Source organism: Buteo buteo, chromosome 7 (assembly GCF_964188355.1).
Source record: "Buteo buteo chromosome 7, bButBut1.hap1.1, whole genome shotgun sequence".
Taxonomy (NCBI): domain Eukaryota; kingdom Metazoa; phylum Chordata; class Aves; order Accipitriformes; family Accipitridae; genus Buteo; species Buteo buteo.
In genome coordinates, this window is record NC_134177.1 from 5,986,157 (window position 1) to 6,004,462 (window position 18,306).

General features: G+C 45.4%; 1 protein-coding gene and 1 non-coding gene across 2 annotated transcripts; both read left to right on the plus strand.

Moving 5' to 3' along the window:
* The first annotated feature begins 4,804 nt into the window (after positions 1-4,804).
* Positions 4,805-4,877, plus strand: TRNAV-AAC (transfer RNA valine (anticodon AAC)). The gene has a single exon. It is a non-coding gene; the product is annotated as a tRNA-Val (tRNA).
* Positions 4,878-5,492: 615 nt separating this feature from the next.
* Positions 5,493-16,830, plus strand: MYNN (myoneurin). The gene is made up of 8 exons (XM_075031360.1): positions 5,493-5,568; positions 6,279-6,577; positions 8,520-9,322; positions 11,203-11,362; positions 12,101-12,279; positions 12,561-12,644; positions 13,067-13,153; positions 14,884-16,830. The coding sequence occupies exons 2-8, from the start codon at positions 6,312-6,314 to the stop codon at positions 15,150-15,152; spliced, it is 1,848 nt and encodes a 615-aa protein (XP_074887461.1). The 5' UTR covers positions 5,493-5,568; positions 6,279-6,311; the 3' UTR covers positions 15,153-16,830.
* The last annotated feature ends 1,476 nt before the right edge of the window (positions 16,831-18,306 follow it).

Below are 18,306 nucleotides of genomic sequence, written 5' to 3' on the forward strand. Positions count from 1 at the left end.
CCGGCCGCCGCCGAGGCTGACAGAGACGAGCTCTTCGCGGCGGCAGTGGCGGCAGCCGGCCGACCGCGGCCTCTGGGGGAAGAGGGTGGTGGGAGAGCGGCGGCGGGAACCTCCGCGGCGGGCCCCCGGCTGCGGGGCGGGGGACGGGGCACAGGGACCCCAGGGCGGGCCGGGGTAAGGAGACCCCTCGCTGACGTTTTTGGGTTTTTTTTTTTGGCGGCGGCGGCGGATCCCCTTCCCCCCCCCTCCCCCTCCCTCCCTCGCTCCCCCTCACCACCCCCTACCCCCACCCAGGCTACTCCCCTCGTCCGCTGAAAGTCAGCGAGTAAAACAGCGGACGGGCGCGGGGGAGCGCGGCAGCAGCCATTAGGGTTAGTCACACCAGGGCCTCCCCACCCGCCACGCGACGCGGGGGCGCCCCCGCCGGGCTTTTTAAAAGCCTCCCGCCGCCACGCCCGCCGCGCCTCCATTGGTCGGGAGGGGACACCCCCTCCTCCGCCACCATTGGCTGAGGCGGGGAGAGGGGGAGGGAGGGAGAGAGTGGCGGGAGTTTGGAACGCTCGGGCCATTCGTCCCCCCGCCGCACCACGTGCTCCCGGGCGCGCGCCTGGCCGTGCCCTCCCCTCTCCTCTCCGCCCCTTTCCCTGGGGCCGGGGCCTGGGCCTGGAGCCGGGCCTGGGGCCTGGAGGTCGGATTTGGGGACCGGGGCCTGGGGCCTGGAAGTCGGATTTGGGGACCGGGGCCTGGGGCTTAGGGCCGGCACTTGTGGGCCGGGAGGCCGAATTTAGGGCCCGGGCCCGCGTTCCGGCCCTACCCGCCTCAGTCGAGGACCCCCCCCCGGGTGAGGGACCAGGCCCAGAAACTTCTCCCCCCCACGCCGTTCCCCCGAAGCAGCGCTGCGCCAGCCCCCCGTGCTCTCCTGGAAGAGGGTATTTATCGCTTCCACGATGTCTCTCTGCGCATGGCATATTCTCCCCGCGCGATACCCGCTCCCTGGAGCGCTCGCCTCGGATGCCGGCTGTCTCGCCTCTGCTGCGTCACGTTCCTCAGCATGGTTTTTTGTGCGTTTGTTTTTTGACCCTGAGACTTCCACGGAAAAGCAAGGCATTTCAAGGCTGCACAGTTTTGCAGGTACAACGGAGTATGAAGCAACACTGTAGAGCTCTCAGTCTTTCTAAATTTAGTCATACATATACTGTACAACATTGTTCTGGTAGAGAACCTCTTTAAAGACATATTTTACGCCTATTCAGAAAGATGTGTTCCTGGACTAAGAAGGAAGTAACTCTGCCAGACATTATGATTTTTACTGGACTTTCAAAAGGCAAGCTACAGACACAGACTTCCTCCTAGATGCTAGCTTCCAAGCAGCGGTAATCTCAGGTTCTTTTCCATGAAGTCAAGTAAAATCTGTTATAAAATCACGTGTATTTTAGAAACATTTTCAGTGCACCATGTTAGGTTTAGCCCCCCTGTACTCTGTCATGGTAATCTGCATCGGCTGGAAGGCGCTCAGGGAAGCGAGGAGCCTTCTCTCCAAACTGAAAACTTCCTATTAGGAGGAGGACTGACTTTCACCTTAACACCACCTGGGACCATGCAGATGATCTCCTTGTTTAAGCATTCAGCTTAATTCCAGGGAAGAGGCTGAAACCACCAGAAAGGACTGGAGCGGAAGTAAGTCCTTATGCCAACATCCTGATGATGAGTCATTCATGATAGAATTGGAGCACAGCTTGTCAGTCCCTGGTGACTCTATGCCAACATTAGGAAGATGAAAGAAGGTTTCAGGACAACGAAACCTTTGATTCTGAACCATAATTTCGTGGCCACCAGGAAGGTGGTAAGTTTTTTCCACCTCACTAGGATTCTTAGTCATTTCTTCCTCGAGGCTTAGGCACATGTACAAGCAGCTCCTCAGCTGTGGTGACTTGTGAAGTGCTGCTTTCTTTCAGAATCCATGTTAGGTGCCCTGTAAGATCGCAGCTGCCCAGGTCAAGCTGGAGAATACCACGGCGCAAGCAGTAGCCTTCAAAGATTGGAACACTGTGGATGACACCGTAACCGGAGTCCATCACACAGCCTGTAATGAGACCTGAAGCACAAGAGTACGAGCACAGCCTGGACAGACACACAGAGCTGGTACCTCAGCATGCTCAGGGAAGAGCTCTGCCGTTTTTTCTCTGTTAACCAGTGGGTTCAGCGGTGCCTCAGTCAGAATCACTGTCTGCTCACTACTTTTCATCTTCAGGTCATTGTCATAGACATTCTTCCCCACAGCCTCCCTATCTCCCCAGGACATGACAATCCCACGCTCTTTTGGGTACCTACAGGAGTCAGACAAAATACAGCGGCACTGGAGGAGTACTTTTCCACCCCGGTCTCCATGGCAACCCCAGCATCTCCCCTTGGTGAAGGTAGTCTGTTTGGGGATGTCCCAGGTAAAGGACGTTAGGAAGAAGCACTTCATGTACATTTAAGTTATGTGTGTTGTTTTGAAAAAATACTGGAATGATACTTGGCCCTTTCACAGGCCAGGCAACTTCAGCAGCTGTGAGAGCTGAGACAGTTCAGCTCCTCAGAGAAGGTTATAACATGTTACCTAAACAGGACCTTCCTTCTTGTCCTGGTCTCAGCTGGGATAGAGCTAATTTTCTTTCTAGTAGCTGATATAGTGTTATGTTTTGGGTTCAGTATGAGAAGAATGCTGATAACACACTGATGTTTTCAGTTGTTGCTGAGTAATGTTTAGTCTAAAGTCAAGGATTTTTCAGCTTCTCACGCCCAGCCAGCAAGAAGGCTGGAGGGGCACAAGGAGTTGGGATGGGGCACAGCCAGGGCAGCTGACCCAGACTGGCCAAAGGGGTATTCTATACCATGTGACACCACATCTAGTATATAAACTGGGGGGAGCAGGGTGAGGGGGATCGCTGCTCGGGAGTTAACTGGGTATTGGTCAGCGAGTGGTGAGCAATTGCTCTGTGCATGACTTGTTTTGTATATTCCAATTATTTTATTATTGTTGTAATTTTCTTTTTATTGTTATTATTACTTTATTATTATTATCATTGTTATAATTATCATCATTATTATTATTTTCTGCCTTTCTGTCCTGTTAAACTGTCTTTATCTCAACCCACGAGTTTTACTTTTTTCCCCGATTCTCTCCCCCATCCCACTGGGGAGGGGAGGGGGCGGAGAGCGAGTGAACAGCTGCGGGATGCTTACTCGCTGGCTGGGGTTAAACCACGACACTTCTTTAACTGTGGTTGTCAAGCTATGACTGAAAATATTATTATATCAATAATAATACATATTCATTGGTTAATTTGTATTTTGTGTTTTATAAGTTTCTTTACAATGATTAAAATTTAATCCTCGGAGACTGCTGAAGACCTTGCAGGAACAAAATGGGTGTTATGAATATTGGGGCAATACGCGATTGGGCAGAGGTGTGGCTGCAACGTCAACCTTTTCACGGTGGGTGCTACAGTTGCGCAAAACAGATCTTGTGATCGTGGTGTGCCAGTAAGAACACAAGTGCATTCCCACAAGTGTTTTTCCATGTGGACCTGAGAGATGTTGCAAGCATGAAAAGAGCTAGTAAGGATGCTTGTTTTTCCCAAATGGTCTTTTGTGGCACCTCTTACACACACATCCTTGCAGCTGTTACAAACCTCTGCATGATGACAGCAGTAGTGTTAAGAAATCTTGCAGCTGCCGCTGCCAAACTCAACAGAATATTGTCGCTGCTTGCTTCCATCGTTCTTCTGTTTCCCCATTCCCTTCCCTGTCCCTACTTTCTTCTGGAGCCTTTCCTATTTCATTGCTCTTGGCTTTTCTTACTCCTCCTCCCACTGGCTGGGATTTGGCTTGCATTTCCCTTTGCAAAGGATGGCAAAGCTAAGTTCCCTTCTACAGCTCCTTCCAGGATCAGGTATTTCAGTGCCTGGTGCACTAGAAAATCCAGGCAGATTAGTCACTTCCCCATTTTCCAAGCTCCAGCTGTAGCGAGAGGCCTGCAGAGGAGACACTGCCTGATGTAACGCGTTCTCTGTTTGGCTCCCGGCTTGCCTGCCTGCTCTCGCCAGCTGCTTTATTATGGTCCTGCCCTGCGAGGCTAGCAGTGCCAAACAACTCCCTTCCGCCTCTTTGGCTGGGGCTGTCTCATTCCGATTTCTGATAAACACGGGCTGAAACTGCCCTGCTTTTTTCCTGCAGGAACCGCAGTGCTTTACATCTCCCCTTGGCAGCCCTGCCTGACTTGTCCTGCTCAGCCCACCTGTATTTGCTGGCACCAGCGGGCAAACACCTCTGTGGTGCTCTGCTCCTCTCATTTCCCTGGGCTTTTCAGCTCCTTTTGTTGGCGTCTTTCTCCTTGTCCGTGCTTCGTTCCCAACAAAGTAGTCCTTCCACAGCAGGAGGTAGATTTGGCATTGTAAGCCATGCTGGTTCAGAATGACGCTTCGGTGTGCAATGCCAACCGAGGGTTTGGCTTTTTATTTACAGATACATTGAAAATCGATTAGAGTATTTGAGGGAAGACCACGGTCTTGAAGTTTCTCGTTCACGCCAATGCTGTTATTCCCGGCGTGCGTGGCGGAAGGGCAGCAGTGACATCCCTGGGGTGGTGTGGAGCTGCCAGCACGAGCGGGCCGTGCTTCGGTGGGGATGCGGGCCCGTGGGTGAGCCCGGTTTTTGGGCACCCGTGGGACACAGGACCGAGGCGAGGAGAGTCGTCGCCGGGGGTGCAGGCGGGGCGGGACGCCATTAGCGGCGCCGCAGGAAAGGCCTGGCAGGCGGCGTTTCCGTAGTGTAGTGGTTATCACGTTCGCCTAACACGCGAAAGGTCCCCGGTTCGAAACCGGGCGGAAACACCAGCCGGGGTTGGCTCTTTTCTTCCTCCCGCGTTGTTCCGCTTACGAAAGTAATCACAACCGATCCCTGCAAACCGGCAGCAGCGCATCGCTAAACCTTTCAAAACACCTTTACCTGCTTTTTTCTTTTTCTCAGTTGGAAGCACAAGCACGGCGAGACGCCTCGGCGCTGCTGCACCAACAGTAACGGCGACATTAAGCCCATTCGATTTACCAATCCAGGGATGCAGGCCGAGGATCTACACCGCGGGAGCTGACCCGCGGCTAAGGCAGCGCAGCCACCGTCTCCCCGCCGCCGCGGACTCCGGGCTCGGCGACCGGCCGGCAGCGCTCCGCCGCCCCGGGCGCGACTACACCTCCCGGCATGCACAGCGCCCCGCCACGCTGACGGCGGGCCCCGCCGCGCCGCGCTGCATCATGGGAGTTGTAGTCCTCGCCTCCCCGACCCTCCCGGGAAGCCGTTCGCAGCCTTAGCCCTGACCGCTCCCCTCAGCGGGACGGGTCGCGGCCCCGCTCCCGTTTCCCGCTTTGTCGCCGGTGCCACCGGTGCCCCCCACGCCCCCCATCCCCCGCAGCGGCCCTCGGGAGCGGGACACCGGAAGTCCCATCCCGGAAGCGGCGCGCGCGGCGTCATCGGAACATGGCGGCCTGAGGCGAAGGCCCCCCCTCGACTTTCCCTTCCCCTCCGCAGGTGCGTGGGGCTCCGCCGCCGCTTACTCCTGCCGGCCCGGCGGCGGTCCCCGGGGCTACGGACGGCGCCCGGTTAGCCGTGCCCGGACGCGGGGGACACGGGGGTGGGTGGCGGGGCCCGGCCGGGGCGAGGGCCGCTGCGGGCTCCGGCCCGTCCAGCGGCGAGGCCGGGCCGAGGGTGAAGGTTGTGGGGGGGCGGTCGGGTTGTGGCTCGCCGGCACCCCGTTTGCTCCCTTGGCGCCGAGGCGGCCCTTCCACCCCGCTGGGCCCCGGTGACCGCTCCGGGGTCTGCCCGTCCCCGGTCCCTGCGGCGGGGAGCGGGGCTGTGTCCCGGGAAGCGGCTGCCCCCGCCGTCCGAGCGCGGTTGGGTGCGAGCCTCGGGTGGTTCGCTTCTGCTCAGTGCTCCTCGGAGCCCAGTTTTGAGATGCCAGCTCGTCAGCTTAGTCAGGGTAATCCTCTGATCTGGGTGGGGGAGCGTACAGGGCGCTGCCCTCTCCCCCTCGTTCTGGCTCTAAAATTAGCAGCTCCCCAAGTTAAGAAGGATCCGCCCGTCTCGCTGTACCTCGTCCGAAAGCGCTGCCACACAAACCGCCCCGCCGTGATCGTGAGCGGATTCGAAAACTGACTCGTTTGTAATCATTAACTTACTCTGTTAAGGGTAAAACAAAGTAAAATCTTGCATGTCAGTGAATTTTTTTTTTGCTTTCCCAGGTCAGAACAAAGAGGCTGCAGCTCGTTACCAAAATGCAGTATTCCCATCACTGTGAGCACCTTTTAGAGAGACTGAACAAGCAGCGAGAAGCCGGCTTTCTTTGTGACTGCACTGTTGTTATTGGGGAATTCCAGTTCAAAGCACACAGAAATGTGCTTGCCTCTTTCAGCGAGTACTTCGGTGCATTTTACAGAGATGCATCCGACAATAACGTTGTTTTGGATCAGACTCAAGTGAAAGCTGATGGATTCCAAAAACTCCTGGAATTTATTTATACGGGAAACTTAAACCTCGACAGGTAACATACGCTATTAAAGGGGGAAAGAGACTAGGGAAATAAAGTTTGTGTTAAGGCAGTACCAGTTTTTTTTGTTCTTTGTAATAAATTCTGGAGGAACAAATAGTAGTGGATATGATGCATATTAACAAGTTGAAGATCATCTGTTTGTATGTTTTAAAATACCACGTGACATGCGAGTGCCAAAACAGGTGTGTTGTCTGATATTTCACTGATTGATAGTTTTAGTCTCCCAGCCTTTCTGTCTGGATAGGGAGGGATTAAAAATCTTGTGTGATTACCAGCAGAGGGAAGGATAAGTGTATTCTTTCTGAAGTTGGATTATGGGAGTCTGTTTTTGCAGAGAACACGCAGAAACTGTGTATGACGTAGAGACTAATGTCTGAGGAATGGGTGAAGATAGGCACAATTTTTAAAAAATCGCATTTGTTAGAATTTGCATGATCTGTTACTTAAAATCTTAAATTACTGTGCCCAAAAGGAGTCGGAGAAAAAGCATTTCTCCCCTTACTGCATTGATTTTGTGGCCGCTGTGTTGCCTCACATACAGTGAGGATTCTTTGCAGTGCTTTTCTCTCAGCGAAAGAAAGAGATTATCATCCCTCATGAGGGAAGTGTGACTGCTTAGAAGTATGTAGTCCAGGATTTTTACTCCTTTCTCAATGACTGGTGTCAAATGCAGGTTTAAAAAAAACCTTTTGTTTCTGCTGAAGTCTGAAAACTCATACTTGATAATTTAAGTACACAGATGCAAGGTGGTGGTTTGTTTGTTTGTTTTTAAATTAGCTACAAACATTAACAGCAATAGAGCAGTGTACTCAGCTATGTGGTGAAGTTAGTGATTGATGCTTTGCAAGTTACGTGTGAGCAGAAGTGTGCAGCGTTCTTGATGTCTGTCTGGGACAGCAGCAGGAGAGTTTCTGGATCCATTCTGAGTAGTTGAGATCTCTGAAGGAAGAAGAAGGTGAAAGTACCATTCTTGCCCAGGGAGAACTATTTGACTAAAGATGACACCTGCAGGTCTGCCTATGTGCAGCCGTCATCTTGTACTGTATCCCTCTAGGTGATTGCTGCAACTGCCTGCAAATTCTGTTGTCTTCTGTGCGCGAGTGACACCAGGAGGGTGTACTTTGAACTCGGTGCAAGTATAATGCAAGATACTAAAACAGTTGTATTCATCTACAGAGAGTAATTGTGGCTAGCTACTTGTTTAACTACATTTACTCTGTAATAGATTGTTAGAATGATGTTGTTTACCATTAATCTCTCTTGACAGTGCTGTAAATCCATAAATGCATGGATGGTACGTGTTGCCACCTTTTCCAGATCAATTTCTTCTACACCATCAAGGCCTGCATTGCAGGAACTGCAAAATAGAGTGTAGTAGTTTAAATGAGGACTTCCTTGGTGTTAATGTTGTCTGTGCGCAGCTGATACAGAATTAAGACTGTTTGCAAATCGTTTTATAAAACAAGATTAATACCTGCCTCAGAGAAGTGCCGAGGTGAATGTGCCACTTGTGAATTACTTAAGGCTTTTGCCAGAAGGATTATAGAATGGTAATCTATGCATTTTATTCTCCAGTACTGTGATTTCTGAGCGTTTTGGACCAACAACCCCATGTCTAGCCTCACCACCTTACAATTGGACTTTTACCTTAAAATTCTACAAAAGGCGTGTAACTGAAAATAAAATTCTCAGTTCTGTGGATCCACAGACCCCACTAGACATGGGCCATCAGTTCTGGAGTAGTTATCAGACTGGTGGTGTCTTGGGGCACTACAGCACTAAGAGATTAGATCTTGCTGTACGTGTTCGCAAAGTCACATTTTCTGACAGTGTCACTTTTCTGTAGCTGTGGTGTCTGTATTTGATACGGTTGGTACAGAACAAATGTTTGCTTTGTGCAGAATATCGTCACCCAAGTCTTGTTTTCTTGCAGCTGGAATGTTAAAGAAATTCACCAGGCTGCTGACTATCTCAAAGTAGAAGAAGTGGTCACTAAGTGCAAAATCAAGATGGAAGACTTTGCGTTTATTGCTAATCCCTCTTCTACAGAGACATCTAGTATCACTGGAAACGTTGAAATGAATCAGCAGACTTGCCTTCTGACCCTCCGAGATTACAATAATCGGGAGAAGGCAGACGCTGCTTCTGCAGAGTTGGTTCAGCCACAGGCAAAGAAAGCAGCTTTAGAAAAGAAATCTCCTCAAACCAAAAAGCGAAAGAAGAATTTCAGCTCCCCCAAAAGCATACAGAATAAATCCGTACAATATCAGAATGATGTGATCGAGAACACATCCATTGAAATGTTTCTAGATGCAAATAAGCTGGCCACCCAGATCACAGAACAGGCTGCCCAAGGCAGTGATAACTCGGAACTACAGCTGGCGTCTGTGGTGGAAAGTGAAACATTGGCAGCGCAGGATATCCTAGTTCAGACGATGGCAGCAAAACAGAAACGGGGAAAGCCTCAGCAAAGCTGTGCACTGAAGGAGCACTGTATGTCTAACATAGCCAGTGAAAAGAACACTTACCAGCTGGAGAGTTCGGGAGAAGAACTTGACCAGAAGTACTCCAAAGCTAAGCCGGTGTGCAACACATGTGGGAAAGTCTTCTCAGAAGCCAGCAGCCTCCGTCGACACATGAGAATACACAAAGGAGTGAAACCGTACGTGTGTCAGCTTTGTGGGAAGGCATTCACCCAGTGCAATCAGTTGAAAACACATGTAAGAACTCACACAGGTAAGCCGCTGGCCTTGTCTTCATGGACTGTGGAGACCTGGAATCACAGCCTGTGAATGCAGGACTAAAAAGATCTTTGCATTCTGACTTCTTCCTCTAGAAATTGTGTCTGCTGCTGGTACGCATACGGGGATAGTACCTGTATCCTGGTAGCATGAAATGTTTCAGCATTTTTCAGTACAAAATCATAGTTTCTACCTTAAATAGCTAGAGAGGACTTTATTAGTCTGAGCATCTTGATTTCTGGAAAGACTCAGAAGAGCTAGCTACCCTTTAACTCTGCAGAGTGATAGTGCCAAAAACTATTGCCAGTAGAGCACGAAAAACTCGCTGTACTTGATACCAGAATTTCTGTTGCTTTTTTTGAAACTTCAAATCCTAATATATGTTTGATAACAAAAGTGGGAAAAAGTGCGATCTTGTGACAAGTAGGTAACTTCTCCCATAGGGCCTTCAAAAAAGGCAGGAGAAGTGGCTGAAATACTACAGCATTTGGGATTTTATTTAGCAAAATGTGCAGTTGAAATGTGTGATGGTCTTATGATCTCTGCATTTGATAACATTACCAGAAGTTTGTGTTGTGTCAAGAGCTACTGAGCAAAACATCAAAGAGAAATCAATTATGAACACTTAAACGTTAAGACAACATGTCTGACTTAAAAAGATTATGAACAGCAAATTGTTGGGGCCTGGGAAGACATATGGGAGAAGTACCGTGCTTGTCTTTTCATACGTTCTTCCCTAGAGATGGAAGACTTGGTGCCGAGTTAGTTCATTCTTCAGGCTGATCTGGCATAGCTGCTGTTCTGCTGTTGCCTTTGCTGCTGTACTTAGCGCAGTGAGCAGCAGAGAGGCCTGGTTTATGTAGTTTTCTTCCTTTTGTGGCTGGCATTCAGAATGCTGAAGTAAGAGTCAATCGGATAAAAAGTTGTTTACTTTTGCTCTTTTTCCCCTTTGGAAATCTCTGAGCAGAGGCCAGCAGTGGAGCTCTTTCCAGGAAGCTGTGAAGTAGGAGATGTTGAGGTACAGCTGCAGGAGAACACCTTGCTCTTTCTGTAACCGAGGGGGAGAATTTCCAATATTGTCAGCCAGTGACTAACCAAAGATTCATATGCGAGATGGAGCTTGTGAGCAGTATTCAGGGACAGTTTGCTGGTAGGAACATCGGCTGCGCTTTCTACTTTTGAGGGTGTTGTACTGGGAATTTTTACATGAGTAGGTAGGGAATTTCATGGTGTTGGTTGCTAGATGGCAGGTTAGATTTGTAATGCTTTTATTTTTTAAGGTTTTTTTGTACACAATATACTTAAGAATTGTTGAGTTCTTGGTCTGGTTGTGCACTGCCATGGAAATGCAGACAGGCTCTTTTATACTGTCACCTAAGACTGCGGAGCTGCACCATCTATGACCACAATTGACCACTAAGAGAACATGAATAGTCAGAGAAGTACCTGTAGCGTTCTACAGCAGATGCTAATGAGAAATTAGTGAGCACTAGACTGTATCTTGAGGACCTGTTGCTGTTTGACAGGCAAGAAAAAGCAGATGATTTACTGGTTGTTCATCTTAAATGTTCAGAATCATGAACAGACATAACCAGCAAAAAGTCTGAAAATGTAGTAGCATTCTTAAAATAGTATGGGGAGAATGGCACTGTTAAAAATATTATTACCTTTGTTTCCCGAAAGGTAATGTGTTAAAAAATAGTCTGTTAACCGCTGTATTCCTGGCATGTTCCACTTCAGCGGACTGATTACAGGATGTTCCAAGATGTTATCTGTAAGAAGTATTAGAACGGACACCTGAGCTTTGGTCAGGTAATGGATTGGAAACCTTTCTTACGTAAATGCAGAGAGCACAAGGGTTTTATTTTTCACTAGGGGAGAAGCCATACAAATGTGAGCTATGTGACAAAGGCTTTGCTCAGAAGTGCCAGTTAGTGTTCCACAGTCGGATGCATCACGGAGAAGAGAAACCGTACAAATGTGATGTCTGCAACCTGCAGTTTGCAACTTCAAGCAATCTGAAGATTCATGCCAGGTAGGCAAAAGTGACATCCTGCAAATGCTTATCCATGTGTTTATTAAAACAGAATAATTTACTCCAGTGTGAGCAAGAGTTACACATTCACAAAATTTGGTCATTTCTACTCCTTTTCTCATGGGTCTTCTCTCACGCTGCGTAACAGAGTAATTACATCTGTGGACTTGCTCATGAGGGAAGCAATTTGTGATTTATGAATATTACACTGGTGTCCTTAGGGCAATGGTGTGGGGTTTGTTTTAAACTGCTTGTAGCACCAAAGAGGAGAGAGTTCCTTGCTGGGAAGTGAAACAGAACAGTTCTCACTGTTCACTGCTATCTGCATGGGGCTTTTTTAATTTTTGGCAGGAGCAGGAATTACATTCCCTTGTTAGGAATCATCATTTTATCTTTCAGTACACTGTAACGCAAAACATGGCAAGTTCTCATGGTGCACGTTACACATGCAGGGCCTGTAGTTCAGTTCAGCTGCCACTGAAATCACGGATGCGCTGATTCCCAGAGTCAACAGACAGTGAATTTCACTCTGTTGAGAAACTGCTAACTTGAAACCAAACTCACAGTTGTTTTTTTGTTGTTTTTTTTTGTTTGTTTTTTGGGTTTGTTTTTTTTTAGTTCACAGAACATTAGCACAAGGAACTTTCGGGATACAGTTCTAATTGAGGAAAGTTACTTAATCGTGTGCGTTGCTTCCCTTTTTGCCAGGAGATCACTGATGTCTGTGTCTGTTCACAGGAAGCACAGCGGTGAGAAGCCCTACGTGTGTGATCGGTGCGGTCAGCGGTTTGCTCAGGCCAGCACGCTCACCTACCATGTGCGTCGCCACACAGGAGAGAAACCTTACGTGTGTGACAGTTGTGGAAAAGCCTTTGCCGTCTCCAGTTCTCTCATCACCCATTCCCGAAAACATACAGGTGAGGGGGTGCAGAGCACTGCAGTACTGGAACAGGCCTGGCAAGGGAGGACTGGCTGCCTGCAGAGGGGTTGGAGATAGGTAATGACCCGGAAATCTGTAGATTGGGAGTTAGTTACCTCTGGAGTAGTCGTCCAGCTCCTTTCTCATGTTTTTTCCCTTTGACTCCAGTTTAGGGAGCTCTTTCTCCCACTGGACATCACCTCTGTTTCATTTTGATTTGTTCTTTATGTGTATTCTGGTTTATATATTGAAATAACAAACTCCTTGTGTTTCCTTTAGGAGAGAAGCCATATATCTGTGGCATTTGCGAAAAGAGTTTTATTTCCTCTGGAGAGCTCAATAAACATTTTCGGTCCCATACAGGTCAGTTTCCAGACAGGCTGCTTCCTGCACTATAAATAATATTCTACCTTTACCCTTTTGCCTTTAAAACAAACCGTATTGTGCTGTACTTGAAAGTAGCAGAGTTTCTTAATTTATGTATCTCTGTGTTAACATAATTTAAAGCAAATATTTGTGAATTTTTAGTTGTCTTTTTCAGACTAGTATTTGTGTAACAGCGTAGGTGTTGATCACCGCTTTTCTTCTAACGTTTGGGGGGTTTTGCTTTGTTTTAATCGATTATTCTGGAAACGATTTTGTTCTGAATACAGACACAGAGACAAAATAACAGAGTTACAAAGTTGTATTTTAAAATACAACATTGAAATCCATTATCCTACATCTCTAACTGTGTTTTCTTTGAATTTCAAGATGGTTCTAACTGCCAAACAAAATTTTTTCAGGTGAAAGACCATTTATCTGTGAAATGTGTGGAAATTCTTACACAGATATAAAAAATCTTAAGAAGCACAAAACGAAAGTTCACACAGGTGAGTTCCTTGTGCAAAGAAAGGTTAAGAAACTACATCAACTGTTTTGTCTTCAATGCTGAATAACATTTTTCTTGCTCATCCATGCCTGAAATTAGAAAATAAAAGATTTTTGGATAATAGCTCTCTTTAGAGCCAAAAACATCCGCTTTAGAGGTACCCAAACCTTTTAAAGCATAACGTACACACTTTAAAGTAGATTCAAGACGAATTTTCAAGCATTTGCATTGCTATAGCAAACACATGTTGAGCAACATAGAAGTGGATTGCTGACAATAATTTCTGTACGTGAATATTTACTTTCTTGTCCTAGTAACTTGTGAGAGCTTCCCCCATGAAGGCATAGTCTGAGTTGTAGGAGATTTTTTACCTCTTCTGAATATGCTGAAGGAGTATGTCTGTACGGGGGTAGTAACTGAGGTGAACAAGGCATACTGGTTACAAGAATTACTTTGCATCTTGAAGGCACAAGTATTTTTAATGTGACAGTGAAAGGTTTTTTTTTTTATATATATGCAGTCAATGTTAATCCAAGTCTGAGCTGGATTAGCAAACACACGAGATCAGACAGCTGGCAAAATGTTCCCAGCTGCAAATACCGCTTTAAAAAGACCTTTCAAATACATTTAGTTCCTATTCTAGATACCAGATTTTAATTAGGAAGAAATTTGACATATATTACTTGCCTATGGTACAAAGCAGAGAGATGTTCAGATAGCCAGCCTCTTTCAACACAGGCTCCATGCACCTCATTACCTGCCCATCCTTAAGTGTATTAACCATAATTCCCTTGCCTCTGTCATATGGAAAAAGGAATAATAGGTGTCTGTATACGTCTGGATTGGGAGGGAGAGGATGAGAAAACATGAGTCATATGCAGAGGCACCTTTGAATATCGCAAGCCTGAGAAGCCCCGTTTAGGAAGGCCCCAGTGCAGCAGAAAGCCAGTGGAAGCAAGGGTGAGGCGAGAGCAGCAGCGAGTATGGAGAGAGTGTGAGCTGGGAGAAAGAGCTGCCAAGGCAGGTCTGCTCTTGTGGAGAGGCAGAAGGCAGACAGGAGTGCTTCACCACTGAAATAACAGACGTCGGAGCACGCTTTGATAGAGGAAGGGTCAAATATCTGATGTGGCTTAATCAGAAAGCCGTCCAAGAGCAGTGGCAGACTGCATTCAAACAGGAAGGCGGTGAGGAATCCGTTAACAGTGATTTCAGTTAAGAATAGCAAATCATTTCTCAAGTGACTGGATAAAAACTGTAATGGGTCTGGCTGGTATGGAGTTAAACATTTTCTTCTGAAGAACTTTATGGATAAGTGATATATTGTACATTGCTATCTCAGATAAAAGAGGATGCTTGGATGTGGCTGTGGTTCTTAGATTTTCAGGGGTGGAAAATCTCAAGGAAACCTTCATAATTACATTTTTTCCAAAGTTCCTTTGTTCACTATCATGTTAAGGATTTGTTACCTTCTGTACCATGCCAAGTAGAGATCAAGTTGTAATGCATCATCTGTCTAGTTGTCATGCTACAAGCAGCAGAGGATGTGATTCTCAGTGCTTATGTTGTATTTACAGCTCATTTTGGCTTCGCGGCACATTGAAGCCACTGACAGCCCAGCTGCCCAGGCAGTCTTTGACACACTAAGTGTTTGTTCTGACAGTCATTTGAAAGGGAATTTGAAGAATTTGCGCAGGAGCTTTGAATGTTTCTTTCTTTTTTTTTTCCCCCCAGGATCTGAAACTCCCCCTGATTCTAATGCACTTGATAATTCTTTCAATGAACAAGAATCCATTCAGAGTCAGAAAAGTCCTTTATCAGAGTCCATAGATGTGAAACCCTCTGAGATGTCTTTAGCACTTCCTCTTCCCATTGGGACTGAAGACCATCAGATGCTGCTTCCTGTGACGGGTAGTCAGTCTCCTTCATCAGAAACATTACTAAGATCTGCTGTGACTGGATATTCAGAACCTCAGTTTATTTTCTTGCAGCAGTTATACTGACAGTGCAGTACACAGCCATCAAGGTAATTTGGTAGTGAACTTGCATACATTTGGTAAGATGAACATAAGCAAGCAAGCAGTCACACTTTTTGAATTGGACTTCTTTTTTTTTCCTCTGTGTAAAGACACTTGTAAGGCATTTCCATTGTGCAGTGCTGTCTTTTGGGTTTTGTTGAATTGTGCTAGTCTACAATCAAATTTCTATTTGCAATTAACACTGATTTCCAGGAGACCATTCCTCTCCAGCAACACCTGCCTTAAGAATTCTTTGTTAAATATGTTAATGTATTTTGGAGATCTCTTCCCATGCTCCTTCCGATCTGATGTGTCATATTGTCATTTGAGAGCAGACATTTTAAGCCATATTTGATAGTTTAATATTAACCCAGATGTGTAAGGGGAAAAACGTAATTTGAATGTACTAACAAGCTTGTACTCCTGCATTCCAGGGTGATACAAAGGTACATGATGGCAGGTAGGCCAGTGCTCTGGTGAGGTGCTTGCAAAGAATTACTGCTTTCTGCCAGAAGTAGCCATCTTCAGTTTAATTCTGACCAGAGGGAAAGAAAGTTTTGTGTATATTTTCTGGGCAACGCAAGTAAAGGAGGGTTAATTTTTTTCTGTAGTGTGGTAAGTCAGAAGGTTCTAATGGCATAGATACTACCGGATATTCTTTCCAACAAATCACTTTTTCTTTTTTTGTTGTTTGTTTGTTTGAAGTGAATCCAGTGATGTTGTATCTTGCCCCAGATTTATTTTTCACATCCCTAAAATGCCCTGGTTTTGGCACAAACAGCAACATTTGCTCAAAAGGAGAGCTGGAACATGCATGTTGTAGATGAGATGAAAAGATGCATTGACTTAATTGTGAGGCATGAATCATAGCTTCATAATCCTTTTACAGTAGTGCTTCTTCTTGTGCTAGACAGTAGGTACAAAAGAGGAAGTAAATCCTGCCCTTCACTGTGAAAACAGTAAGTGAGCGCTATGTGAGGGGACATTAAGGAAGAATACAACAGAGCAGATTAACAGAACCTTCCCTGTAAGAATATCAGAGTACAACTGATTTGTTTTAATGAAAGTAGTTATGTATTGCTTTACCTCTCATGTCACTTGTCCACAGTAACTGCACAAAACTGGTATCTAGCAAGACCTAGGTAAAGGTAGGTTTTATTACTAGCAATGTAAATTTTTAAAAAGCAACATTTTTAGTGTCTTGGTAGGGTCATTAGTTAAAGACTAGTTGACAATAGGAGTATTTTTATACTCCATTTTGCCAGTTTGTGCCATTAACATAATGTAAGCATTATTTAATTACTCATCAAATAGTAAGGAAACAGTCGTAATACTGTACCAACAATGCATTTAAAGATATTATTTGTTGGTTATTTACTTGGTGCTAGCATTTTATTTCCACTGATGCCTTGTGTCCAGACACTGATAAATAGAAGAGCATAGGAGATACCTCTTAACTGATTCTGTTCTACATGGAGTAATAATTAATCTGCACCTTAATTAAACAGACTTGTGAAAAATTTCTTGGAGGATTTCATTTAAATATTCTGCAAATGGTCCCTTGACTCCTGAGTGTAACTACATATTTTGGTTTTTTTTTTTAATTTCTCTTCCTACTTGTTTGTAATTGTAAAATAATAGATTTTTTGCTTCTTTGTGTTGATCATCTTAGTATGTGGCATGTTTAAAACTCTGCTGCTTGATCATATTTTATGCTTTAATATAAGGCAGATTTGCAGATAAAGTCTCCTGTGGACAGCAAGGACTACAACCATGTTCACCAGGAACATTCTTAATGCAGGCATCTCTAATTCTGTCCACTGGAGCTAATTACTGCCATATCTGCCTGACCTTCATTTTCTTTGCTTACCTATACTACCACATTTATGAACAGCTGATGTCCTTCATCACGCTGGCAAAGGACAATGGATTAACTTCTCTGATTTTTTTTTGTTTGTTTGTTTGGCATTTCCCCTTTTCCTCTCCCCTTTTCTTTTTTAGCTTCTGTTGTTGATGTAGCACCTGAAGGATTCCTTAGCCTTGCCATTTAAGACTGAAGAACCACAAAGACCAGGATCTTGACTCTGTAAAAAAAGCAAACGCTGTGTAGCTTGTCCTAGGGTTCCTCTTTACTTTCTCTCTCTGAAAATAGAGCAGAAGTCTTGGGATAGACATAGGCTTAGTCATGGATACTGAAAAAGAACAAGACCGTACAACCGATAAGTTTCATATTTAAACAGCTTTGGAAGATTAACTGATGATATGCTGCTGTTATCTGAGGAAAAGTATCTGAAGATTAACATATCCAAGATAAATGACCACAAGAGAGAACTAGCTCTGGAGAAAAAAAAAATTAAAAAATTACATTCCTACATAGAAAATGCATTCCATAACAATGTTTGTTTGGACTGGTTTTATATTTCTAAAATTATAGCTTATTACTGTATTCTTAGATTTCAGACTTTTTTAAAAAATACAGTGCTTAGATTTATACAGGATTTGTTTAGATACTTATAACAGTAACACTTGCTTTATTAGTCATTTAGTTTTCTTTATAGACAAGAAGATAATCATTATTTTTTACAAGACAACAATTTTAACCTTTCTTAATAGAATACACAGGCTTGTAGTTTTGTCTTGGAGCAATAATTTAGTGACCTGCACTCTTGAGTCCCCATCTAAGAGTCTTGATTTTTATCCTCATCTTTCATGAAGATATCTCAGCTGCTGAGGTATGATCTCTATGAACTGTATTCATTTACTAGAATATAGATTTTAAATATATATATATTAAAAAAAAAATGTTTGTAGGTATGTTCAGGCTGGGTGCTGTAGGACCTGAAGAAGCAGGTCTGTACTGTACCTTTTGCCAGTAGATGCATGGAAATCAGCTGCACATCTAATTCCTCAGCTTAAGGATTCTGAGTTCATTTTGGAGGTACAAGGTTTATAACAGTATTGATAATTTCTGTAAGGGATTAATATGGGAAAGCATGGAATCTTTTTAGGCAGACAACTTCTTGAGACCTACCTGCAGAAGGAAGGAGGGAATTTTAATAATTCCATTAACAGTAATGTAGAGAAAATGACATGATTTGTCACACCGTTGGCACTGAAGTCGGTGGAAGTTTTGCCTGAA